We start from the raw sequence: 27,983 nt of genomic DNA on the forward strand, positions 1-27,983 counted from the left end.
GCCTGCTCTCACCATGCTGGGTGGCTGGGAAGGGGTGTGCAGAGGTCCGATCCCCTAGTGCTGACTCGGGCCAGGCGGCAGGAGAATTTCCAAAAGAACAAGTCCTTGAAATCAGCAGACCTGAGAGCAGAGGCCACGCCCATCTAGTTCACACTCCATTTCCAGCACCTCGTGGCACATCGTATGTCCTCCTGACGAGCTGAGAGAAAGCATGTGCCTTGGGACCAGAAAGCCCGCCTCATTCATGTCATATTACAAAGATGCAGCAAGACTGTTAAAAGGCCCCAGGGTCGTGGTCCCCGTGAATGGGAAGCCTCTCTGGATGTGGGAGGAGGCTCTCTGCCCAACTACCCGCTCTCTGCCCCGTTAGAGACCTTGACTGAGCCTTCAGCCCCGCCAGGGAAGGGGTCCCACTGGCCCAGCCTCTGCTCTGCTCCCCACCCTGACACGCTCATCCGGCAGGTTAAGCTCATCCCTGCTGGCTCCTGGCGAAGTGGCTCTGGGCCAAGGTGTCTTGCTCCGGCCTTCAAGCCCAGCACCAGGCAGCTGCCGGGACTGAGGAAGGCGTTTCTGAGTCTCCAGCTCAGTGTCCTCAGAAGGCACTTCCTACGAGCCCTGGTGTGTGGCCCTGGGTGTGGGCCTCCAGGCTCAGCCTTGACCACAGGCATAAACCCAGCCTCTGTGGTGGGAGAGGCCTGGGGGAGGGAAAGGAGTTTGGAGAAGGAGCTGAGGGTTTCTAGGTGCTTTTCCAAGGACACAGTCCTTCCCAGCAGCATGAGCTTCTCCACAGCAAACTCCGGAACCTGTTTGTATTTCTCATCAACCCACTGGGGTGGCTCCACTCAGAGGGTGGTGTGGCCCCACTTCAACACTGAGCACCAGACGTTGTCACCTGGCCTCACCTGGCTGGCGTGGGCATGGCTGTTTGGGACGCTGGTGAAGATTCCATTTTAGTATCAAGGTTCATTTTCTTTTCTCTTTTAATTGGTAATACATTCACACGATCAAAATTATCAAAAGGTACACAATGAAAATTCTCTCTCACACCCCCGTCTCCATGTCCCCTCCCAGACCCACTGATGTTATCAGTTTCATTTGTATCCGTCCAGAGATAGATTTTGCCCATACAAACATCCTGCCCTTTAATCCAAACTGCAGCTCAGCTCACCCCAGAGGCCAAGGCCAGCTCAGCCTGTTTTATGTGTACAGGGATATAGCCTGAGTGCAAATGATGGATTTTTTTCCCCCATCTGAACATATATTTTTATTTACTTATTTTTATTGAAGTATAGTCAGTTTACAATGTTGTGTCAACTTCTGGTGTGCAGCACAATGCTTCAGTCATACATATACATACATATATTCATTTTCATATTCATTTTCATTATAGGTTACTGCAAGATATTGAATATAGTTCCCTGTGCTATACAGGAGGAACGTTGTTTATCTACTTTATATATAGTAGTCAGTATCTGCAAATCTTGAACTCCCAGTTTATCCCTTCTCACCCCCTTTTCTCCCCCTGGTAACCATAAGTTTATTTTCTATGTTTATGAGTCTGTTTCTGTTTTGTATATAAGTTCACTTGTGTCATATTTTAAGATTCCACAAATAAGTGATATCATACGGTATTTTTCTTTCTCTTTCTGGCTTACTTCACTTAGAGTGACAATCTCCAGGTCCATCCATGTTGCTGTAAATGGCATTATTTTATTCTTCTTTATGGCTGAGTAGTATTCCATCATATAAATATACCACAATTTCTTTACCCAGTCATCTGTGGATAGACTTTTAGGTTGTTTCTATGTCTTGGCTATTGTAAATAGTGCTGCTGTGAACATTGGGGTGCATGTATCTTTTCAAATTAGAGTTCCCTGAGATGTATGCCCAGGAGTGAGATTGCTGGATCATATGGTAAGTCTATTTTTGGTTTTTTAAGGAACCTCCATACTGTTTTCCATAATGGCTGCACCAAACTACACTCCCACCAACAGTGTAGGAGGGCTCCCTTTCTCCATGCCCTCTCCAGCAGCTATCATTTGTGGATTTTTTTAGTGACTGAACAATGGTTTTGACATTTTTTAAAGGGTTATAAGAAAAATAAACAAAGCAAAAACAATTAAGAATATTTGACAGAGGCTATTTGTGGCTTGCAAAGGCTAAAATATTTACTCTGTGACTCTACAGAAAAAGCCAAAAGTTTAATCAAAAGATAACATTCTGTATCCACCTCACTTTTTTTTTTTTTTTTGCTTAATAATCATTGTGAAGACCTTTTTCTATCAGTATATAAGAGCTTCTTTATTCCTTTCTAGGTCACATAAAATTCCATTGTCTGGATGGACTAGAGTTTATTTAGCCAGTTTCCTACAGATGGACAGCTAGGTTGTCACCAACCTGTGGCCATCACAGACAATGAATGCTGCGATGGGTGCAGTAGATGCAGCCTGTTTGAGGGCTTATAACAACAAATGTTTATTCCCTACAGTTCTGGAGGCTGGGAAGTCCAAGGTCAAGATGCTGGCATATTCATTGTCTGACAGGGATCTGCTTCTTGGTTGATAGACAACTATCTTCTCACTGTGTCCTCACATGGTAGAAGGAGCAAGGATGCTCTCTGGGCCTCTTTTATAATGGCACTAATCTCATTCATGAGGGCTCCACCCTCATGACCTAAGCATCCCCCAAAGGCCCCACTTCCTAACACCATCTCCTTGGGGCTAGATACCAACATAGGAATGTGAGGGGACACACGCAGTCAGTAGTAGAGCCCTACTCCTTTCCTTCATTGCTCCCTTCTTCCCTCTTTTCTTCCTTCCTCCTTCCCTCCCTCCCTTCTTTTCTTCCTTCTTTCCTCATCTTTCCTTTTGGCTACATTGCTGGCATCTCAAATATTGTTGGTTGAGTGAGTGAGTGAGTGAATGGACGTGTATCTGGAGGGGAGGGTTCAGTCTGGGGCTGCTACCCCAGGGAGAACCAGGTCTTGGATGGTTGGCATCAGTCAGGAGCCCCTTCTCCTTCTCTCGCTTGTCCTCTCTGCCAGCACAGTGGTCGCCAGGGATGCTCCACGGTACCTCTATGTGGTCCTCAGTGCCCCTCCTGGTGCTCCCACCTGCAGGAAGTGGAGGGTACTGAGGAGGGCCGGGCAGCAGCAAGGAGGGTAATCCGAGATAATCTGTGCTTCCTTCAGACATCCTCTGGGTACCAGGCCCCTCTGGACTTTGCTGCAGGTGCATGGGTCCCACGGGCATCTCTGCGCTCTGTCCAGCCCAGGAGCTGAAGCTACACCAATAACTTTTCCCAGGGCTGAGGCTGCCAAGCCCCAGGGGCTACCATGGCACAGAACTCTGGTTCCCATGACATGCATGTTCTGGCCTGAGCCAATACACTTCCCTTTTCCAGTCCTCCCAAAGCTTCTTGCTTCCAAGCTCTGTGCTAATGAGAGGGGCACTTGTCCAGAAAGAAGGCCTCCATCAGCTGCCCAATCCTGCCTGCCACTGAGTCCCAGGATGCTGGGGATGGGACTTTTAACCAGGGACTCTCCCCAGCCCTTTCCTTTGCTGGACAGTGCAGGACCGGCGGCGACCAGCCCCCCTTTTCTCGGACCCCCGTGCTGTGCCATCATCAGGCCAGGGGCCTTTGTGCTTGTCCTCTGGGATTTGGAAGGGGAGGCTCTCTTCTCTGAGGCTCTGTGGCTCCAACTGCTTGCTTAGTTTGTGGGGTGGAGAGCAACGCAGAGTGGACCCCAATACAGGCAGACAGCCCCCTGGACTTAGTCCCAAACTTCCAGACCCAAGTAACTGGTCCTCTTCCTCACCCCTCACATGTAGTGCACAGCAAGGTCTCTGTCTCCTCGTCGCAACACAGCTCCAGCCTGCTCCCCCTGTTCAGCCAACACGAATTTGGGAGAAGAGCTTCTCTCACAGAGATTCCTGATGTCCCCCTGACAGGCCTCCCTGCTTCTACTGTTGCCCCAGAAATCCATTCTTTACCCGGTGGCCATGATCACTTTAAACCCATCAGGGGTCATGAGCACTCCTGCACTTGGACCTGCCACAGGCTCCTCGTACCAACAGCGGGCTTTGTCAGCCTCGCTGGGGGCCCCTGTGCTGTGTTCACTCTGCCCCAGCTGTGCCCGCCTCCCTGCTGTTCCTCAACCGCCTTTCACTCTTTTCTGAATTAGGTCCTTCGCAGCCGCTCTTCCCTCTCCCTGCAACGCTCTTCCCCTAGGTCCGACTGTGGCTGCTTGGGGCTCAGCCCGGACATGACCAGCTCAGAGAGGCCTCCTCCACAGCCCAGTCCCAGGAAGGCCCCCAGGCCCCCTGCCCTTGTCCTGTATCACTTGCTGCAATGATCTGGTTTGGTGGTGTCCGTCTCCTGCCCCAGAAGCAGCGCTCCAGGAGAGCCAGAACCTTGTCATTTTTGCTGCTGTGTCCCGCCTTCTAGAACTTGAACTCCTGTCTCTGCAGAGCTCCCCAGGAGCTATGTCTTAGTCACATCCCTGAATTCTTTCAACAAACACCTTCGTTTAGCGGGAGGTCCTGCAGCCCGTTAGTTTTGGTTTCCGAAACTCAACTGAGATTCACGAGTTAGAGTGCACGCCCGGTCCCAGAGGATGGAGCATCCTCTGCTGGTGGCTCCTCTCTCCTTTGATGTGGAGCCCTTTGATTTCCTCCACCTGCCTGCTCCCCGCCTCCCTCCATCTGCCTGCACGCCAGGCTCCTCAGCCCCAGCCCCACCTCCCTCGCTGCTCACCCATCAAAGGCAGGCAAGATCCGCTCAGGAACCCCTGAGCTTGTCTGAACTGAACAAAAGCAACGGGGGCGGGGGTGTGGGAACAGGGCTCCAGAGTAAGTCAGCTGAGGCATGTGCCAGGTGGCTGTGAGGGCGCCCACCCTGGCCTGGTGACTCACAGCATCACAGACACAGCCCTTGCCCCTGTGAGACCACACGCTCACCCGAGCCAGAGCCTGGAAGGAGTGACATTTAACACCAGCTCTGCCTCGGAATTGTTGAGTCAGGGGTCACATATCTCTTTATTACCTTGTCCCTTTATCTCGTCCTTGACCTCCATCCCCAGATGATTTGAGAAGGAAGAATCATAATAGCTCATCTTTCTGAGCATTTACTATGAGCCAGACACTATTCTGAGCCTTTTAGATGCTAAGGTATTGAATTCACACATGAAATGGTCTAACAGCCTTGTGAAGTAAGAACTATTATTAACTATTATTCCCATTTGTAACCTATGAGGAAACTGAGATCCAGAGAAGTTAAGTAACTCGCCCAAGGTCACACAGCCAGTAAAAATGAGAACTGGAATTTGCTTCAGGCAGCCTCATCCCTGCTCTTACACCCACCACGGCCTGTAATTATGTACTGTTTGCATATTTGTATGTTCCTCTTGATTCCTTAGTTAGATAGAAGTTCTTTGAGGTCAAAAGCAACATTAATTTCTCTCCTCGAGGGCTGAGCACCTAGACATTGCTCAGCCTACTTCTTCAAGATAAACTGGTGACATATTAGCTCTAAGGAAGCGAACAGTGGCAGTGTGATGGGTCTGGGTGCAAATCCTGACTCCCACACTCCCTTGGCAAGTTTTCTGAGCTTCAATTATTTTGCCTGTAAGGTAGGAACTTGGTAAGGCAGTCATCATATGCCTTATCCAGTGATCGTGGGGACTGAACGAAGTAATTTAGAATGTAAATTACCTGCCACACTTCACGCAACATAGTTATTATAATCTACTAAACAAGGGGCATTAAGAAGGATGAACTTCTGGGGGTCTGTGAGCCCCTTGAAATCATATGCGAACATTTTGTACATGCATAAATACATAGGAATCTTTTCTTACTAATCTTTCTTTATTTATAAAAGCACCTATGTAATATTGCTCATTGAAAAATGTTGAAATATTACATATCATAATAGCCAATGCATATTAAGTGCTTCCTGTACGTGGGTCACTGCTCTGAGCGCTTCAGATGCATAGATTTCTGGCTCTCACGTGAAACCCGTGAGGTAAGTACTGTCATTATCATCCCTATTTACCTATTTCATAGATGAGGAAACTGACTCGCAGAGAGACCAAGTCATTAAAGGTCCTACAGTCAAGTAAGCAGTCAAGCTGGTTTCAACTCAAACCCAGGCAGCGTCAATGGTTCTCAAAATGTGGTACCCAGACCGGCAGCCCCAGTAGCGCTTGTGAACTTGTTAGAAATGCAAATTTGGGGGCCGGACCCCAGACCTACTGAGTCAGAACCATTTTTCAATGAACTCTTCAGGTGCTCCTGACGCACGTTAACGTCTGAGAGCCCTGCAAACACCAGTGTGGTGCCTGTCCTTCCCTGCAGTTAGTCCTTCTGGAGCCGAGTGCAGTGCCTGCAGCTCAATAAGCGAACAAATTAACGCTGTCAACTACTCAGAACTCCTGTTCAAAGCCCTTCTTCCTGCCTCTGACGTCAGAAGCATCAGAAGGAAAAAATCCACCTCAAACGGCGAATGCCCTCCTTTGTGCTGTCAGGGTCACCTGCACTCTTAGCTCTCTCCAGACCAAAGCCATCAGAGCTGCTCACTGGTCGAAACCGGGCCAAAGCCCTATGCTCTCTGCTGGCCAAGGAGGGAGGCAGATAGTGGCTGGCTGTACCCCGGAGATGCTATTTTGTTCCTTGCCCCAAACCATGCATCCCACAAGAGTGTGCAGCAAGCAGACTGTTCCTGCCTGGGCAACCGGCCTCTTCTCGTGCTCCCCCTGATATCCAGATGGCAGCAGATGCCACAGTAGAGGCAGCTCCCAGGCCAGCTCTGTATCCGATTAACCAGAGAGCCCGGCAGACACAGCTTATCTGGAGGGCGCACAAAGGCAGTGCACAGGCAGCTGCCAAATGCCAGGGTGCTTTATCCTCAGCCCAGCCAAGGGAGTTATTCATGTGGATTCTGCTGCATGTTCAACGATGCCGTAATGACAAACAGTACGATCGAGCGCCTACTGTGAGTCAGGCGTCCCGTGTTCCAACCACCCTTTGGTGAAGATAGCTTTATTATTCCTGTTTCACGTGTCAAGAAACTGAGGCTTGGGGGAGGGTATAGCTCAGTGTAGAGTGCGTGCCTAGCATGCACAAGGTCCTGGGTTCAATCCTCAGTGCCTCCATTAAAGATAAATAAATATATAAAAACTTAATTATCTCCCCCCTTCAAAAAAATAAAAAATAAAATAAAATAAAAAAGAAACTGAGGCTTAGAAGAGAGAGGAGTGAAGTAATGTTATCCAAGGCCCCAAAGCTGTCAGTAGTGAAGACAGGACTCAGGCCTGTGTCTGTGAGTCCCCCACACCTGTATGTCTAACCACTGCAAACCAGCATGGTGCACTTGAACTTGAACCTGAGCTGGAGCTCATCCTGCGGCCATGACCTACCTCTCCAGCCTCCTGGAAGCATCTCACAAAGGCTGCTAATCTTCATGACCATTATTGAGCAGGCCTTGTCTTTGTTTACAATTGTAACCTTTTGCTCCGTGATTCTTTTGCATTCAGTTTGATTTTTAAAAAATACTGCATTAAATATTATTTATGTTATTGAGCTTTCTGGCACCTTCTTAAAGTTTGTGCCCAGCCCTATGTCCAGCCCTGATGGGCCTTTCAAGGTCAGGGCTGATGCACTGTGAATAAATTATTGCACATTTGCAGATTACAGGTGCCGAGGCTGTGGAGTGGGGTGGAACTTATCCGAGGTCACACTCAGGTGACTTGGGCTGGATTCAGTCCCAGGCTTGTCTGGCCCCCCTGACTTCTTCCCACCCCTAAGGCTCCCCGGGAGCACTTCCTCAGTCACTCAGGGATGTAGCCCAAAGGACAACTGGGGGTTCATACTGGAACTGCCCTGCTCTCAGAGCTGCCGGCTGGAGACGTGGAGACCCACCCTGGGATCCCCCTCTACCAAACAAGGGTGACGCGGTCACAGATTCTGCAGGCCCACCAGGCAACCAGGCCCTGCAGCACAGAGGTAAATAGATGGAAGGGCCCTCAAACCAGAGCCCCAAGGGAGCGAGCTGCTCCGCCCTCTCCGGGACCTGTGCGGGGCGCCCACTGGAGGTGTGGAGGCAGCAACAAACCGCCCAGTCCCCCTCTCACCGGTAGCCTGTGCAGGATGGAAACAACGACTCTTTTGTCTTCGGTTTCCTAACTACTCTCTGAGGAGCCGCATAGTCTCTGGGGTGGGAGCTGTAAAGGAACTCTTTCAACAGGGATGCTTTTGTTACCAGGAAAAGGAAAATAAGAATTACCTCGGTTCTTAGTCACCCGAAAGAAAGGAATTTTTGACAAGACAAAAAGCATGATATAAGCAAGATTTTTATTAATGAAGTAAAAAAATATATATATAGTGAAAGACAGTACACTTCCAAGAAGGGAGCAGGCCAGTCCGAGAGAGGAAACGTGGTGCAGCTCCTTGTTTTTCTTGTTTTCATATCCTGGTTTGATGATTGCTTGATTGATTGACTACTCGGGTTCCCTGTGCTCTGGTGCGCCCATCCCCTTTTGGGCAGGTTCATTGGGTCAAGTTATACCAGGGCCCCCTCCCATGCGCAGCTGCCAGCGCTTTGATTTTAACTGGCTTCTTTTACTGGCCCTCATTTAGAGAAAGTAAAAATTTCTGGAGTCCCTTTTCCTGACTGCAGACACACTACCATTTTCTGGGTTGCTCCCCCCCGCCCCCGTCCAGTGTTCATTTCTATCTAAACTACCTAACACTCTCTTTGTTGCCTGTTGGAGGCCTCCGCTGGGTGTTCAGTGTTCCCCAGGAGACAGCCGGTCTGGGGAAGGATGGGAAGATGCATTGCCTCTTCCCCGTGCCCTGCTGGGCGGCTCTGTGTCCCGGCTCTGGCTGACAGTCAAAGGCCCCTGGGGTCAAGCCTCCTAGGCGCTAGTGATGGGGGTCACTCGGGCACTGTTAGGAGCCTGGGAGTGTGCCAGGGAGAGGAGCTGACAGCTTCTAACCCATGGGCAGCTCAAGTTTGCTTCAGGGGCCCAGAGCCGAATGTGAGGTCCCAGGGGGCACCTTAGGGCAAAATATAGACTGTTCTCTGAGAGAGAAGGAGGATGCAGCCCCAACACAAGTCATCTTCTCACTATCCCTGGTATCTGCTGGCCCAAGGCCTCTTTTCAGAGGGTCAGTTACCCTGTCCCTGGGCAATGAAGCCGCAGCTCCCAGCGCAGGTGCTCCAGGCACAAGAGGCCAGGGGTTCTGGGAGCTGCAGTCCCCTCTGTGGATATGGGCCCAAGCGGGGAGGTCTTCAACGGACATTTATTCTCTTCCTGCCTCTGGACCTTGAAGCATGATGAAGTTCTCAGAAAGTGCTGGCCCCATGGCCCCAAATACCCAGCCCAGGAGGACCTGAATGAAGAAAGGGGCAGCAATTAAGAAATAATGGTCGAAATGATACTGAGATAAGTTATCATTTGGCTTACAAGCTTAGCAACTAGCTTTATTCCACTGAAGAGATGCCATCTTTCCTGAAAATCCTGGCAAGCAAGGACACAGGTTGGGTCACTTGCCCATTGTTGAATCAAGGGGCTAGAGTTCTTGATCCGAGGGACCTTCGAGCCTCAAGGAGGAGGGGGATGGAGCTGAGGTCAGCTTCACTTAAACCACATGAAAAGACTCAGAGGTACCCAGGGAGACAGAGACAGCAGATGCTTGCTCTATGCGGAGTTTAGAAGAAGAGCAGGAATCGTTGGGTATTAGTTTCTGCCTGAGAGGCATCAAGGGACATATTTTGGCAAATTGTTCTTCAGTTTCTACACATCATGGGGGCATCTTTCCGATCCTGCAACATTTGCAGGTGATCCTTTCAACAGACTGCATTCTGAGCACACAGAGCACGTTTTGGTCTCTGGACCAGCGGCTTAACCCAGAAAGCCAGACATTTGTTTCCATTTTTATCTTACTTATTCCTACAGGATTATTTGTTTAAAAAAATGTCCAAATGAACAATTTTCCATTCCAATTTGCTGTTTTCCTGAATCTCTTATTTCAGGTCAGGGGACACTAAAAAACAGAGACTAGACTCTCTTGATTTCGGCTGTAGGTCTACCCAGGATACTATGGGAAGTTTCCCGGAGTCCCTCTTGATTCCTTACTTAGTTTGCAAATCCAAACCTGTCCAAGCCGCCTAGAAGCTGTGTGTGTCGGAGCTGGCCTACACTGGCTCTCGGGAGCCTCTCTGTTCGGTATTGTGTTCGCTGATGTCATGGTGTTCCGTTGGAACTGGCCAGGGTGGGAGAATTTACACCATGGAAATCTGCAGATGCTACAATTCGTGGCTCCCCTTCTAGGTTGAGAGCTGGTGGTTAAATATTTACCAGCACACGGCTGCCTCTAAGGAAAAGTCTTCTGAAATGGCCTTATTTTAGTAGCTTTTAAATTTTTCTTATCTTTTCAGGGCCATTTAAAAAATCGTGGCATAGCTGGTTCACTTAGTTTCTCTCTTTATCTGTCGTCCGCCACTGCTCTGAACATTGTCCCTCACCAGAGGGACTAACAATTAAGTGAACTAGCGGATAAGAATTAAGTGAACTAGCTGGTATAAATCTGGTAGCCCAGGATAATCAGTATAGCAAAATCCTGACTCCTACAACGAATTTCTTTCTTCCTGAGGTTTACAAAAATGCTATAGTTATGGTCCTCAATTTAGCACTAGACTGTGGTTAAATTTCAGCTTCTATAGATGTGCCTTCTGCTCTAGTAATTTTAAGGGGATATTTTACAATGTTATTGTGCTTTTCCTGAGACAAACTCACTTAGAAAGTAAGGAATGAGAGCAGAAGGAAGAAGGGGGCATAGTGGGTGGTGACAATAAAGTAGAGAGGGCAGTAAAAAGAGGATAGAATTCTGAAAGTTTGGACAAGGGTGAAATAGAAAGTCATCGAGACAGACTGTCTTGGAGTCAGTGGGGTTTTTTTTGTTTTTTTGGTTTTCTTTTTTGAGTTCTTAGCATATCAGTCAAAGAAGCTGACTTGAGTTTTTAAAGTTGAAATATAGTTGATGTGCAATATTATGTTAGTTTCACGCACACCACATAGTGACTTGACATTTGCATACATTATGAAATGAATGCCACGAGAAGTCTCATAACACCTGTTCCCATACAAAGTGACTGACTATTGAATTTTTAATATGTTTTCCCATAGTTTTCTAGAACTATTGTTAAATGCATTACTTTTCTAACCTTGACATGTCAAAACTTCCTCCAAATGATCAGTTATTCCAAGCGTTAGGGGCTGAATTGTGCCCTCCTAAAATCCACCTGTTGAAATCCTAACTCCCAGCACTTCCAAGTGTGACTGTCTTTGGAGAGAGGGTCTTTAAGGGGGTGATTAAGTTAAATGAGATAATTAGGGTGGGCCCTAATCCAATATGACTTGTGTCCTGATAAAAAGGTAGTTAGAACACAGATGCAGAGGGAAGACCACGTGAAGACCCATGGAGAAAACAGCCATCTACAAGCCCGGGAGCGAGGCCTCAGAAGAAACCAGCCCTGCTGATGCCTTGATCTCAGACTTCAAGCTTCCAGGGTTGTGAGCACATTTCTGTTGTTTAAACAACCTAATCTCTGATATTTTGTTATGATCACCCTTGCAAACTAATACACCAAGTTAAAAAAGTTGTTTTTGCCATTTACCCAGTTAAATGCAAACTGATGTGAGAAGCGGGAATTCTGCCGGGAGGAGGCTGAGGCTCTGGCACGGCCAAACCTATGACAAAGAGGCCACTCTGGTTGCTCAAAAACTTGTGTGCTTAGGAATGGGGTTTCAGAGTCCCCAGCCAAACAAAGGCTAGGAAGAAGCCACATAATCAATGAGCTGACAATTATTGACCTTGGGGTTGACTGAACAAAGTGACCTTCTTTTACAAATTGATAAGGCAGGGAGAATTCTCATAAAATTTTGAAGGGAACCCAGAGCAGAATTTGATCCATCACTTTCGCATAAATTGGTTGCTGGTCTCTGGACCTCCGGCTGGGGTGGTCTGGTGTGGCTGGGTTGGACTGGATGGGAGCTTATGCGTCCCACTCTCTCTGTGGAGCATTCTCTATGCATCCAACAGATGCAAGATATTCTAGGTCAAAACAAAAACACACAAGACATGACTTCGTACAAATTGACAAACAAAACCAAAAGCAAAGCAACAAGGAAAAGAATAAGCAGATTAATGACAAAAATATTCACCAAATGAAACACCTCCAAAGAAAGTTCTAATTATACAACGAGTGAGGCCTAATTTCCTTGTACAAAGAACAATTTGGTTACAAATCCTAAGATAACAAAATAAATTCAGCAAAGACATTTTAATGAAACATGTCAGGGAAATCTATAGCGTAATTACACTTGGGCACCTGGTGGACTGAAGACTTTCAAAATAATTTCCTTGGGACCTCCAGATTTATTAAAGGAGGAGACCACCACTCAAAATCTGAAAATATTTCTTAAGTAAAGGAAGAGCCAGGCTGATCAGGCAAATTTCTCTGAGCAGAGCAAACTGCTGGTCTTCCGCAGCATTGTTGGAAAGAGTATATGTGGGGTCGTGTTGGTTTTAGAGGCAGGGATGAGGTGATGTCAGCCCTAGCAGTGTGTTCACGGAATTGAGTCCACCAGCAATTGGCTGCTTCCACGCCATGATGCTGTTGCTGATTGTCTGGCTTTCAGAGTTGTGTTCACTGAAATGGATTGTCACTCATCCATTCATCAAGTTTAAAACAACTCTTGGTTTATTTGGTACCAAGATTACAGAACTGTCATTGATGGATCAAATAGGTTTAAAATTTGTTCTGGTGGAAACTGGTATCCATGGCTATAGAATAATTAGTCCTTTCCTAGGAGTGTGGGACCACCACGCAACAATCATTACATCTTACCTATGTATTTTGTTTATTTTCTGCCTCTTCTCTGGAGAGGAGAGACATACACAGTCTGGGAGGACAGAGGGGTTTATTCATTTTGATCCCTGCTGGACTTCCAGCATCTAGAACAGTTTTCTGGCACACAGTAGGTATGCAATAAATATTTGTTAAATGAATGAATGATGCTGACCTCCAGATCTTGATCCGCAGAAGCCACAGGGGAGATGTGGTTTTCTATTTGCATTATTTTAAAAAATCCATTACCACAGGGGCTGGGCTGGATCTAATCATGATAAATGTCTTTGAGTTGAGGGTGACGAATGAGCTGTGGGATAAGGCTGAGTGTGTGGTGAGCCTGCTGCCTCTCCAGATCACGTTGTAACTCCACTGATACTGTGCACGCAACAGATTTTGGACACTGGTGGCACCGCTAGGATCATTAATCTCAGAACGTTCCTCCTCTGGCTTTCATGGTCCTTGGAGATTTGCTGACTGTTCGTCTTCTGGTCCTGGAAGGTGAATTCGGGAGGTGATACGGCACAGTGACCAAAACCTCAGGCTCTTAGCAGTGGTGTCACTTTAGAGGTTGTGCAACTTTCCCAAGCCCCAGTCTTCTCATCTGTAAAATGGAGATAATACTAGAACCAACCTCACATGACTACTTTCATCACAATCACCACCATCATTGGTCATCATTGTCCATAGATACGTAGACATGCAGTGCTCTAGTGAGCTCCCCGTGTCCCAGCACTAGCCTGCGAGGCCCCCAGTTTCACCAAAGATGGACAGAGAAGTCAGAGGCTCCTCCAAAGAGCTGATTTTGCCATGGGAGTTAGAAGAGAAAAAGTGAGATTGAAGTTCAGTTCAAACCAACTCTATTTCACGCTCATGTTCAATGGGAACCGCCAAGTGAATCCGAGAAAGGTAGTGGTGACAGAGTCTTTTCTTTGATTAAGTCAACACCTAACTTATTCCTTTGTTGCCCAACTTCACTGTAGACTAGAAATGCCAAATATTTTCTTTTCCCGCCTCCCTTACTGCTAGGGATGGCAACAGGACTATTTCAGGCCTATGAGATGTAATGGAAATCTGCTGCAGGGCCTAGAAAAAACTTGCTTTCCAGGTAACAGGCACAAGAGTGATTGGTGCCGTCTCTCCCATCTTCCCCACCTTAAGTTTGGACATGCTGCTTGGACATCTAGTGATTATGGAGCAAAAGCATTAGGGAACTGTCAGAAGACTCACAAAGATACCAGCCCTGACATCCTTGAACCATTGAACGAATGCCAGCCTTTTATTACTAAGGAAAAAAAAAATAAAAAATATGACTTAAGTCAGATCTTCAGTTGCTTGCAGCCCAAAGCATTCCTAACTGATCCAGTGCCATCCTACCCAGCAATGAAGCCAGTATTGGACCAGCTCCCTCTGCATATCCTCCAAAGATGCACTGTGTGTTTGTCTTCAGAAGCAGCTGTGGCCCACAATATCTATGGTAGACCCACGGGGGCTGGAGATGCCTGGCTGTGGGAATTTTGCAGGCTGATGGATATTCAGCTCTGGTGCTTGTGAGTTAAGGCTTCGGTTTGAGGTATCAGTCCCTCTGCTCCTCTCCTGAATTCTGGCCTGGAGGATATCACTACAAAGAACTGAACAAAATGGGGCTCAAAATTAGCTTTAAGTGTGTGAAGCCCAGATCTGAGATCCAAATGAGACTTTTTAGCAACTCTACCTGCTCTCCCGCCATAAAATGGGCTATGCTGATTATTCCGTCTCTTCTCAGGTGGAGGAGCTGGGGCAGGAGAGCAAACACCTGGCTCAGGCTTCCAGAAGCGGCCCTTGCAGAGTCTGCTTTGCACCTGACGACTGGGAAGGTGGGGCACCCTCCCTGCACCTGCTTCACATGGTCCCTCAGACAGCTGATTCTCCTGAACTCATCCATCAGAAAAGGAAGTCCTCCTCCAGTGGGGAAGAGCCAGTGAGGGGGTGGAGAGAACAGATTCCCCTTTCGATGAGACAACATGGGGGTGTGGGGTGTGGGTGCAGGGGTCACTGGAGGAGGTAGCAAATGATCAGGGAGAGACCAGGTCAGTCTCTGGAAGGCTGGGGCCTTGGGGAATGCACGGGTGAGGTGGAGAGCGAACTTGGACCCAGACCCTTGGGTTCAAATCCTACCTACTGCCACTTCTGAGCTGTGTAACCTTATGTGCAATATTTAATCTCTCTGCATCACGGGTTTCTCAGCAGTGAAATGGAGATGATGAGGGCGCCTATCTCAGGAAGCTGCTTAGTGGATTAAATAAGATCATCCTTGAGAGCACTTAGCCCGATGCCTGGCACGTGGCAAGCGCTCAATAAATGTATGTTTCCTTCCACATATGAGATGGCGGAAGAAGTGAGATTTTGAGATCTGAATCAGGCTGGGGGTTGGGGTGGGTATAGCTCAGTAGTAGAGTGCATGCTCGGCATATATGAGGTCCTGGGTTCAATCCCCAATGCCTCCATTAAGAAAAACAAACAAAAACAAAAACCTGTCCTGAGTCAGGGGTTGAATCAGCTGTACCGAGGGTTACCAGGGAGCTGCGTGGACCATGAGCCATGGATGCAAACGAAGAATACTCCCCACCCCACCCAAGCCTGCCCAGCTCCCGGAGCCTTCCTCTACCCTGCCCCTTGAGCTAAGGTTAGTGACAACCCTCATTCCTGAGGGCCTTTCTCTTGGTGGGGGGAGGTGCAGAGAATACACCCAGCGTGAGCCCACCAGCCACCTGCCAAGTGCTGGTCCCCTCCCTCCTTGCTCAGACAGATTTCTCCTTATCAGGGGTGGCAGCAGCCTGCTTCATCACTCTAATTGCAGTGTGGTTTGCGTTCATCAAGGAAACAGCAGGGATTCCAAATTAAATTCCAACATGCAATCTATTCAAGATATAAGGCCTATTGAGAGACTGTGCAGAAGCACCCCCTTCCCTTCTGAAGGCAGGATGTTCCTGCTGCCAAAGCTGCCCTGCCCCAGGCTCGTCTCCTGGGACCAAGGCTCTCCAGGGTGGGGATTCTCCCCGGGCTGCTGGCCAGCTGCGTTCCCAGTTTACAGGTGGGCTTGCTGAGGCATGGGGAGGAGTCTAACTCCCGGAAATAGTCCTGGGGACACCAACGCCAGGACAGGCACAGGCTTGCCTGTCTTCAGGAATTAGATGTGAAAAGTGTCTCTCTGGCACCCCCTGAAGTGACCAATGAGACGATTCTGAGTGGTAGTGAGAGCCATGGGCATTTCATTTTACAAATCAGAATCATTCTATCAGTGATCATTTGCCTGAAACGAGCTTCTGAGCAGAGCCCAGGTGCAAACTCACTCTCTCAGGCTTTATACCAAGGGGCCAACCTCTTCCTGGCAGATCTATCCAGCAGGGGTTTCCAGACTGGTTCCTGTCTTCCCCAGTCTTGCAATGCCTTATGAATCACACAGACACCAGAGTTAAGACGGCAGAGGTGATGGAAAGCCACAGAGGGGAGGAAGCGATTGAACCAGGCAGCATGGCTGGAGCTGTCCATCTTCCTTGGTGGCTGCCCTCTGGTTCCCCAATTCCTGAGTTCTACACAACAGGCAGTGAGTGGGTGCCCGGCCCAGGGAACCCCTCTCCACACTCTGTGGTCGTTCACGGTCAGAGACGAACCCATCCCAAGTAGGCTTTGGTCTCAGGTGAGAAGCAGAGCAAAATGCCAAAACATCTTCTGGGGCTCAGGGCTCCCGAACTGGGGGGAGGGGTGCAGAGACACCAGCGGTACATGAGCTGAAACCCTGGAAACACATGCTCCAGAGAAAAGTTTCTACAAAGCCAGCCCTGCCTAGTAAAGCTGCATTTCCCCCAGGGTCCCTGGATTCATCTCCCAAACCAGCACAGATTTCCAACCACTTACCAGATAGACAGCACCATGGCTTTGGGGAACTGAGTGAGTTTAAGAGCAGCAAGGCAGCACATAACCCTTAGGGAAGCAACATCCAGCTGTGATGGAGAGCCTGCAGGCAGGAAGTGGACCTTCAGTCCAGGGCTGATGCTGTCATTTCAAGTTGGAGGGCTGTGCCCCAATTTCCCCAGAGGGAAAGGAGAAGGAAGAGGAGGGGACGTCACTGCCATAAAATGACGGGGAAGTTTAAAACTTAGTGGTTGTAGCATGGTCTCTGAGCTCAAATCTGAAACAGGAATTTATATCCCTGGCCCTCGGCTTCCCAATCTGGAAAGTGGCTAGAATAATAATATCCATCTCTCATACTTCATTTATCACAAAGGTCAGCAACTTTTTCTATAAAGGATCAGATAGCAAATATGTAAGGCTTTCGGTGCCACATGACCTCTGCTGTAACCACTCAACTCCGCAGCTCTGGAATGAAAGTAGCCACAGAAATAGTAAATGAAGGGACACAGCTGTGTCCCAGTAAAACTTTACCTACAAAATAGATGGTGGGTCTGATCTGGCCTGTGAGTGGAAGTTTCCCAACCCCTGATTCAGAGGATTCTATGAGACAGTGCAAATGATAGCTCAGTGCTCAGCACAAAAACTGACCAATAAAATTACCATCATCCTCTTTCTCATCAGCATCATTGCTCTGCATTTGGCCATTTGGACCATTTCATTTTACAAATCTCCCTGCCTCTACCAATTCGTGAAATTTCCAAAAGGGTCACTTGAATGAGTTTCTTCAAATTCTGGGTGCAAGTGCCCTCAGGATTTCCTGCTGAAGTGGTCTGCATGATGCAGGTTCCCCAACTGCTTAGCATTTAAAAGCCAGGGCAGATTTAACATGCATGGACCTAGAGATCGTCATGCTAAGTGAAGTAAGCCAGAAAGAGAAAGAAAGATACCATTTGATATCACTTCTATGTGGAATCTTAAAAAAAAAAAGGACGCTATGAACTCATATACAAAACAGAAACAGACTTGCAGACATAGTAAACAATGTTATGGTTACCGGAGAAAGTGGGTAGGAAGGGATGAATTTGGGAGTTTGAGATTTGCAAATGTTAGCCACTATATATAAAAATAGATTTTAAAAAATAGTTTCTTCTGTATAGCACAGGGAACTATGTTCAATATCTTATAATAACCTTCAATGAAAAAAATATAAAAACAAATATATGTATGTATATGCATGACTGGGACTGTGCCGTACACCAGAAATACATACATATCCAAGCCAGGCAGCTTGGATCCCCAGTGAAGGGACGAGAAGATGACTCCCTGTTAGAAATTTCTGTTGCCCTTCCCCATGGATTTCCTGTGCAAAATGGCATGGTTTTCTCACTGCTGCTTGAAGATGTCCTTAAGGCAATTACAACCATTTGGCAGGCAAGAAACTGAGCTTTGGTAAGACAGGTGGACTTGGGGAGGACAGGCTGAGAGTCAGGAGCTGAGTGGACCCTTGACCTCAGGTCAGTGGACCCTAAATCCAGTCTTGTGGCCCCACATTGCAGCTGCACTGAGTCCTGGATCGGTTAGGATCTTTGCTGCAAACCATAAATCTGCTGGTTTAAACAGAAAAGGAATTTATTAAGTAAGTGGCCTGGAGAATTTCTGGGAGGAATAGAGAATCTGGCTCAAGGCTGTGAGGGGAGAAATAATACCCCAGAGATAAAACATCACAGATGCTCCTGACGCAGGAACCACAGCTGGCCCCACCAAGGCCGGGAAGCTTTAAGATGTCTTGCCGCATCTGTAGCCTCAATTTCCTCTGCCACCCTCAGAACCAGTTCTGCAAGGCGCCTCCATCTTCACGTTACCATCTTTCAAATGCAAGTCTTTAAGTGAGGGTCCTGTTGGCTGAGCCTCGTCCCGTGTCTGGACCTTAGTTCCCAAGCAGCCTGCAGAAACTGGCTACTGACTTCTTCCTCAGGAAGGCAGGACTCATAAGAGGGGGTTCCCAGACCTAGGTAGGATGTGCAAAAGACGCTGAGCCAACTCCATGTTGGGGTCCTGACCCCACAGAAATGAAGGCAAGAAGTCAGAGAGATGCTGGTACACCCATGGGCAGAGCAGCATTATTCACAATAGCAAAAAAGAGGAAACAACTCAAATATCCGTCTACAGCCAAGAGGACAATCATAACACGAAACAATATTCAGCCTTAAAAAGGGAAGAAGTTCTGACACATGCTGCAACATGGATCGACCTTGAGGACACTATGCTAAGTGAAATTAGCAGACGCAGAAGGACACATCTGGTGTGATTCCACCCGCATGGGGTACCTAGAATAGTCAACTTCAGAGACAGAAAGTAGAACGGTGGTTACCAGGGGCTTGGGGAGCGGGAATGGGGACTTGCTGTTTAGTGGGCACAGAGTTTCAGTTGGGGAAGATGAAGAAGTTCCGGAGGTGGGTGGTGGTGGTGGTTACACAACATGAATGTACTTACTGCCACCGAACTGTACATTGCACTGAAAAATGGTTGAAGTGGTAAATTGTATGTTAAGCATACTTTACCACACACACAAAAAAAGGTGACAAATATCCATCCTAAGAACTCGGGCTTTCATTTTCCAGAAGGGGCCATGGAGGCCCAGAAAGCGAGCCATCAGTGGCAGAGTTGGCGGCTGTCAATCTCGAGTGCTTGCTTCTTCCAGAAAGACACTGTCGGTGACTGTCAGAAGTCGGCTGCCAGCTCCTCCTCCGCCTTGCTCCCCCCAGGTTCTAACAAGTGGGCTGGGGGCCGGGCAAGCGGTCCAGCCAGTGCCGCGGGTTGGATGGGAGACAGCAAGGAGAAGGGGTGGGTGTGATGCCCCGAGGAAGAGATGCTCCGTCTGAACAGCACAGCTGCTCCTCAGCTCTGGCACGCTCGACACGTGGGCAGGGAGCCCCACGCTGCTCTAGCTCCCGGTTCTTTAAAAGAAGCCAGACATCCTGATATTTATGTGAAATCTCCTGAACGGTAATCGTTGGCCACAGATTCAAATACTTCAAGAGACGAGTCTACAAGCCAACTGAAATCTCTCTCTGGGTTGACTGCGCCCCTGGGGGCTGCTGGTTTGCAAACTCAGCGGCAAGGGCCAAAGAGAACATCGAGATGTCAGTTTTAGCAGCAGATGCCCAGAAAATTTTCCAAGTCCTGGATAGGCCTCCCCAGTAAAGGCTGGTAAGAAAAACATAGCTATTAACTAAAATCAAAATGAGAGTCTCCTATTACATTCTGCTTCCCAGTCTAAAGCTTCAGAGAACTGGGACGACAGATTAAACTCCGCGGGCACTCGGCCACCCTGCTTGTCCAAGGAGCATGATGAGCTGTGTCTCTAAACTCATTAACCAGGGAACAGAGAGTGACAGAGAGGACACAGTGGGGAGGGTTGGGTGGGGAGAGAGGGACGAAGAGGAGGGAGAGGAAGGGAGGGAAAGGGTAGGAGGGAGAACGGGTGTGCAGCCTCTTCTCAAGGCTGACTCCTCCTCCTGGAATCTCTGAAATGCTGGTTCCCTGTTGGAGCAATCTGCTCTCGGGTTGATGTGACCCAACTGATATTCTCACGTGGTTTTACTCTAACCTAGTAAATCTGCTCCTGTGAGAAGGTGTCAGGAAGCAGGAGAGAGGGAAACCACGGAAGGGGCCAGAAGTTACACTTTTCCAATGTCTTTTCTGACTCATTTGGCTTCACAGCCAGACCTGTGGTCAGCCCACTGGCCGTTTTTCTCAGGGGAGGAGTCGAGCATCTCACTCCTCCCATCTTCCTGAAGTTGCTCACCCAACACCCACAACTGTCCGTTTATGTCTCCCAGCAGCCCACAGTGGGCAGTAGAAAGTTCATTCAGATCATTAAAAAAAGTAACAATAAAGCCATTCTTTTCTACTTCCCAAGTTGTCCAAACGGCTGATCAGAGATTATACTAAGCAATATAATAGAATCATCCCTGTTTTGAAAACTATGAACTCCGATTATTGGATATGCCTAGAAAAATTAAAAGTCGACAATGAAATTCCCCTTTCTCATTAAATACAAAGAAATTAAGGTCCAACACTCGTTGAGTCCAATTTGCTGTATAACAAGAATCTTGCCACCAGGAAGAGAGAGTATCTGTTCTGGTCCAAGATCATGGTCCCCGGGTGGGCTGGATGCCTCACAACCCCACCTTCATCACAGGCTGGGAACCATGCTTCCTGGAATCACCTTCCCTGTGTAACCGCAGGGGCGGCCGAGTCAGGAAAGGAGCTCATGTGAGATTTGAAGGCAGGAGTGCAGCAGAGTCATTATTCTGGACTGGGGTGATCAGCCACGTGACTTCGCAGTCCTCTCTATGAGGTAAGTCACTGAGGGACCATCTTGGACTTACTGTAGTGCCTTCTTGGTCTCCCTTGCACGTTCTTGGTTCTCCACCCGTCCCAAGCTCAGGCTGGTGTCGTTAGTAACTGTGTCTGGCTCCATCCATAGACTTCCAGGCCATCACGCTGCCAGCTTTTCCTACATCAGCTCTAATTTCCGTATTCAACCCCTTATTCCTATAATCAGACTGATCCCAGCTGATACACTGGGCAAACATAAACATCATTTTCATGGAAGAGACACTTATTAGAGCTAAGCCAAGACAGCAACTGGGGTCAAGACAAACACACATTCGGTCACTTCCTGGCAACTGATTGTAACAGGAGGGATGAGTTATTTAAACAGTTTATTTTTCACTTACAAAGAAGCCAACACCTTCTCTTGCTATAATCTCTCTAAAACTCATTTCCTTATTTGAGAGAGATGTCAGTTCCTCATCTCTGAACCGGAGGTGCCATCCTCTCCAAACAGGGTCTGTGGTCCTAGGAAGTCTCTAGGCACACCTGTGCACCCGTAGCTGATTCACAGACCAGCACGCTTGGAACACACTTGAAGAAGAAGGACTGGCTCCAGTTCCTTCACAAAAGAGTAACGCTTGACGCAGGGTCACCTGGTGGGCACGTGTTCAAGTAGCACTTCAGTGGAGCTGTTCTGCACATTCCAGTGTGTTATTTCTTAAACCGAGTCACCTCTCGACTCATGGATAATCATGGACACTGGTCCAAATTAAATTTTCATTTTTGAGTATACTCCCCAAAGCTCCTTCCCAAGTTCCTATTTGCTTCTTTGGTCTAGGAATCCCTCAGTATCATCCGCACTCTATGGAGTGTATGTCTTTTACTTTAAACTAAACACCCCACACCTGTCTGTCTCTCTCCCTCTCACCTTTTGAGACGGCCCACGTTCTGTCTATGGAGTGTGCATCTCCTAAGCTTCTCTTCTGAATCAGACGGACCGCACTCGTCTGTGGAGAGTGTATCTCTCTAAATAAACTCGCTTTCACTTTACTGTGCCTCGCTCTTGAATTGTTTCCTGCAGGAGGCAAGAACCTGTTCTCCAGCAACAATGTTGCCTAAAGCTTGTAGTTGTATGCTATTTTCTTATGTATATTAGAAGCTGTGCCAGCCAGGTGTAGGTCCTATTCCTTGGTGAGGCTCTATACCACCAGCCCCTCCCATGTAAGAATTGTCCCTCCCCCACTCCACGTAATTCAGGTGGGGCTGTAAATCAAGAGACTGGTCCCCACCTACAATAATGCCACATGACCAAGGATGACCATCAGGTCCATTGAAAGGAGTTCCTGTTAGTTCTGAAAGAGAATCTCTTTTTCTTAGATCATGAACCTGGACCTTCTGGGACCCTCTTTCCCACCACATTTTCTTTCTTTCTTTCTCTTCTCTCCCTTCCTTCCTTCCTTCCTTCCTTCCTTCCTTCCTTCCTTCCTTCCTTCCTTCCTTCCTTTCTTTTCTTTCTTTCTCTCTCTTCTTCCTTTTTTTTTTTTTTTAGGTGGGAGGAGGTAATTAGGTTTATTTACTTATTTATTTATTCTTAGAGGAGGTACTGGGGACTGAACCCAGAACCTCATGCATGCTAAGCACACGCTCTTCCACTTGAGCTTTAACCTCCCTTCCCCCATGGCATTTTGTAAAGCTAAAGTCAACACTGGGTAAAGCAGGACTCAAAAGTTACAGAGGGCGAAACAGATGCCTAATGACAACTGTTAAACAACTGGATTCAGCCCTGCCCCAAACCAACAGTTCCATTCCCTTGGACGCGGTTGCATTAGCTAATACGTCTTCCAAATTTTAACGCAATTACACTCGTCTGAGTGGAATCACTTACAGCTGGGGGTTCTCTTAATGTTCCCATTCACCTGTTTCACTACAGGATGCCAAGGGAGCTGGTGTATTTTCTCACTGAACGGACATTTCTCCGGAAGGTCTCATGTGGTGCGTTTCTTTCCCTTTGGCACACTTACCACACTCCCACGGCAGCCACTGCAGCTCCTTCTTTCTTACATAGTTTGTTCTTTGACTCTACTGCCTTGTCTGAGGGTGGCAAGTGAAATGGAGAAGATGGACATTCCCTCCCAGACTATCCATCCCCCTGAATTTTGCTCTAAAAGACGGTGGTGTTAACTTATCATCTCAGAGAACCTCTACTGAGAGTAGTTTTTTGACTAAGACCTTTGCATTCAACCCAAGTGTTGAGTCAAAGTTTGAAGACCTCCCTGGGAAAGTCTCTACTCTTCTCAATCCTGTCTTTCTTTATTCACTGGAAAACAGCCAACAGGGTCAATTAAAATGAATTTCACAGGTCCTTGAATTGCCTGCTTTCTAAGTTCTTCCATGTTTAATTTTTTGGAGGTTGGTGCCATTTCAAGGGTTCCAATATTCCAGGCTAGACATTAACACAGCTTTTTTTTTTCCCTACAATGTCCCTAGCTTTGGCTCCATGAACACAATGTGGGCATGATCCTCTAGGTCAGGGGTTGGCAAATGATTAAACCACCAGCCAGATCCAGCCCATTGCCTACTTTTACAAATAGTTATTGGAACACAGCCACGCCCACTCATTTTTGTGCTGTCTATGGCTGCTCTGGAAGTTGCGACAGAAGCCATATGGCTGCAAAGCCAGTAACACTTACTATCTGACCGTTTACACAAAGTTTACTGATCTCGGCTCTAGATTAGTGTTTCTGGATCGTTTCCTCATCCTAGCACCCATAAAAAATAGTATGCTGAGAGGTGAAGGAGTTAGTATCTTGACAGGCCATTGGGGCATATTGTTTGGGAGAGTCTATGCTGGACCACTTGGGGCAGGACATGACCTGGCATATACTTGGGACACCACTCTCTGATAGCTGAGTCTTCTTTTGACACATCTAGGCACCAATACATGATCTACATCTTGGTTCTGTAGGTCTTGCATTTAGATTCCCACATAGATTTCAATTTTGATCAAGACCAAGGTTACTTTTGTTCCTGGGTGGTGGTAACCTTCTGGGGATCCTGATTTCCTGGGCAGCTGTCCCTGTAGCATAAAACGAGACTTATAAGAGGACAAAGATATCCCCATCACTGGTAGGGCCAGTTAGAGCCATTGTGGTTCCAAACGAATTAGCAGCACACCTGTGCCAGAGTTAGAGCGTGCCCCTGAACACGTGGCTGGAATCTGTTTCAGTTATCACAGCCGCTTGCCCCTTTCCCTCAAACAGTGCCGTAGTGAAGTGCCCATGGGCAGAGTGGGCCTGGTTAAAGTCCACCTTCTGAACTGACACCCCAGGGCCTTTGACACTACCTGGTGTCCATGGCTTTACCTCCACACTCCAACCACCCCAGCTGTGGAATCCTTAAACGCCCATCACATTTTGAGGTCCCATCCATATTGTTCCTTTTCCTCATTTTATTAGGGCATAAATCCATTGCAGAAACCATGACAAACGTGGCTGTCCGCTCTTTATATCACCATAGAGAAGTGGGTTAAGAACCACAACAGAAAGAATGAAACTGCAAGTTTATTTGAAAGTATAAAATTAAAAAAAACAAAACAAAACCAAAACCTAATCAAAACCCCAAAAGCAACCACATACAACCTTTCAAGTTTACATCAACTCTGAACATCACACACTATTTATTAACCACTTAGTTGCATGTTTTTAAAATGTCAATTTCAATGTCAAGGGAGTTGAAGACAGGTGATGAGCGATTGAGCACAGTGGATCGATTTTAATGCTAAAATGAAAAGGACTCGTTGATCTCATTTGAGAAAAGAAAGCAGAGCAGGTTTTCTGGTTGGCAGAGACTTAGGCAACGTATAAAAAAATAATCCTGGTTGGAATGAGTTAAAAAATATTGCTGGCCACTTATTTGCTATCTTGAGTAGAGGGAAAAAACCAAACCAAACAAAAACCCTACAGCTTTGGTGTCCTATTTATATCTTTTTAAAAACAACCATTAAAAAAAAATCAAATCCATAATAAAAACGTCCCTGTGTTTGTTTTAAAAAACAACATTAAGAGGCTCTCCTTATCTACTAAGACCATTTGTCTTTTCTAAGCTGCCTGGAAGCTGAAAAGTGTGTGAGATTAGTTCACTGCACAATTAACTGAAATTAGAATCCTTTCCTCTTGACAACTTCCAGAGCACCAGAAAGAAGCAGGGACCCACCAAAAGAAGAAACGAAGCCATTCTGACTCACAGGAGGTGAAATATTCAGCCTGCTAACGTTCCTAACGTAATCTGGCTCCCATCAAAAGTTCTTCCTTCGTCGGATTACTCAGAAAACATCTCATTATTTTAAAAATGAAAGATGTCAGCAACTAGGTTCCTTTTCTTCACTTAAAAAAAAACAAAACCACCAAGTGGCTAGGTTTTTTGTAACATACTTTGAATTTGGTTAAAGAAAAGAAAAAGTCTACAGAACAGGATCATTGAATGCCACTTCCTCCCCTCTCCTGCAGGCTCCATCTGAATTAGCATCAGAGGGGTTACTGGACACGTGGAAGGCAGCCCTGCATGGGTGACAGCGGCCCGGAGTGGCTCCACCTGGTTCCAGTTTTGTCCCCGCCGGGAGTCAAGTGTGGCTTCTTGCCAAATAACGCCTACATTTCTACCCATGACTTCCCGAGGGGGTGCTGTGGCTGGCAGGGCACAGAGAAAGAGGAAAGCTAGCGTAAACACAGAGTCTGTGAACCGAGGGAGAAAGGCGCCCCTCTTTCTGCAGCCCTCAAGAACTCGATAAATAATAACTCAAAGTGCAACAACACACAGATGCCTGACACACAGGTCCGTCTGGGGGAACCTGTTGTCAGCGCTCAGCGGGACAAAGGCGTGATCTCCTTCTGTATCTTTGTTTGGACCTCGCTAATGGAAAAACAAACAAAAAAAGACAGCTTTCCTATACACATATAAATAGTCCCTTAACTAGAAGGGAAAAAACAAACACACTGTTTCAAATGCATTTCTAAGAGATTAAAAAAAAAAAAGTCCGAATGGCAGATCTTGACTCCAAACTGTTTATTGTCTGTGTCTCTCAGAGGAGAAACTATGGGATGTTTCGAGAGGCCTGATCGTCACTCTGACTCTAACCCTAGTTCTAAGTCGGGGTGCTGGGCCTTAGGAAGGGGGGATGAGGGCAGCCCAGGAAGTGAGAGCTCTTGTGGAAGGTCCTGACTCAGGTTCTCACGTGCGTTAGGAACCACAGTGTCCCCAGGGCCAAATGCACAGGAAAAACGGCTTCTGAGCCTTAGGGAGACTTAGGAGGTGACAGCTGAAGCTGCAAGAATGGGCGAGGCAGGCTGGCGTGGTTTACGGGGACAAACGGCCCAGATCAGACGTCTGGCCAACTCAGGTTTAGTCCTCATCCCTTGGCTACAGGCAGGTCACAAGTGGGAGGGTGACAATCCAGAAACCAAGGACAGGACTGAGGACCAAAGGAGACCCATGCTCTTGGCAGGCCGCATTTTAGGAGCTGAGAACTCGAATAAACTCACGACGAGGGCTCCCTGCCTTATTCTGGGATGAGGCTGATACATGATGCTGGAGAAAGCTCTCAAAATGAGGATTCTCAGGGAAATTTTAAAAGCTGGAATCTCTTCAGAGTAGATGGTTTCAGAGTCATTCAGAAAACCAAAATGACACTGCTGACTTCTGAAGGGCATTACCCAGGGCAACAGTTTTCTTTGGCCCCTGCCTCTGCTGACCCAAGAGCAAATGTATATCCCAGTGCAAGGTGGGTTTTGATGCTCCCGCTGGATTCTTGCCAGGGTGGCCATCCAATGACAGCCTCCTGGTAGGATCATCCAACCCAAATCCCCAAACGGAGATATCAGGTAGCAGCCCACAGAGAATGTGGTCCAGTGTCCTCTGTCCTTCTAAACACCCAATATGGCACAAACACTGCTTTCTCAAGGACTACCTAAATATAGCGCTAGCCTGCCACTTGCAAATTTACGCCACCTACACAGCAAGATTCCGACAGTAACATAAGAATGATGTGGAGAGTGAGGCTGTGATCCTGGACCCCAGAGGAAGCGTGCCCAGAAAAGATGCACCATACATCCTGGCAACCAAGAGGCCAGAACAATGCCAGGTCGCTCTCCAGAAAACATCCCTGAAATTGAGGGGGGCGAGAGGAAAGGAGAGACAGCTGACACCCTAAATCGCTCCTTGAGGCACCCTGAGAAGCTTCCCACGAGCACAGGTTGTTAGGGTGGTAACAAGTCAGAGCAGATTAACCCACGTGGACTTTGGAATAACTGGGCTTTATACTTCTTCGGTGCCCTGGCTGGGCACGGAGTCCCTGGGCTCAGTGGTGCCCCCCGGCGGGCCGGGCTGTCCCGGGCTGTGGCGGGTGTCTTCCACACTCAGGAGGCTGCTGGCTGCCTGGGAGCTGGCGCTGTCGGCACTGCCGGACCGGGAGCGGTAAGGGGGCAGGTCGGCTTGGTTCAGGGACTCGGTGTCCGAAGAGTAGGGCGGCGGAGGGAGGTCGTACCACGCGGGTCTGCGAAGCAGAAGGCAGGACAGGACGGGGCGGGAGAGGAGAGGGAAGAGAACACGTTAGAAGCCCAGGCACTGCAGGCAATGCCAACTGCTGCCTGTTTCTGAAAGTCTGCTGACGTCAGGAATGAGATTTTCCCTCCGAGGAGAGAGGCAATCCAAGGTCTACGAAAACCACTGGTTTGCAACAAGACAAAGGGAATGGAAAAAAAAGTCAGTGTGCCCTGGCTGGCTTGTGCCCACTGGGCAGCGCCCAAACCACATGCTTCAGGTGGGCTCAGCTGGAGGTACCAAGC

The 27,983-nt window shown here is 47.8% G+C and overlaps 1 protein-coding gene and 1 long non-coding RNA gene across 5 annotated transcripts in view; one reads left to right on the forward strand and one right to left on the reverse strand.

The window, feature by feature from the left end:
• The first annotated feature begins 7,749 nt into the window (after nt 1-7,749).
• Nucleotides 7,750-24,705, forward strand: LOC135322657 (uncharacterized). Of its 2 annotated transcripts, XR_010383360.1 has the most exons (5): nt 7,750-8,000; nt 14,675-15,574; nt 19,425-20,013; nt 21,054-21,166; nt 23,075-24,705. It is a non-coding gene; the product is annotated as an uncharacterized LOC135322657 (long non-coding RNA). The 2 variants fall into 2 exon arrangements; XR_010383361.1 differs by lacking the exon at nt 19,425-20,013.
• Nucleotides 24,689-27,983, reverse strand: part of LDLRAD3 (low density lipoprotein receptor class A domain containing 3) — a 224,824-nt gene continuing 221,529 nt past the window's right edge. For all 3 annotated transcript variants that reach the window (XM_064492446.1, XM_064492445.1, XM_064492447.1), the window contains exon 6: nt 24,689-27,691. In XM_064492446.1, the coding sequence (XP_064348516.1) occupies nt 27,454-27,691 (238 nt within the window). In that variant the 3' untranslated portion in view covers nt 24,689-27,453. The remainder of the gene's footprint in view (nt 27,692-27,983) is intronic.

Source organism: Camelus dromedarius, chromosome 12 (genome assembly GCF_036321535.1).
Source record: "Camelus dromedarius isolate mCamDro1 chromosome 12, mCamDro1.pat, whole genome shotgun sequence".
Lineage (NCBI taxonomy): Eukaryota > Metazoa > Chordata > Mammalia > Artiodactyla > Camelidae > Camelus > Camelus dromedarius.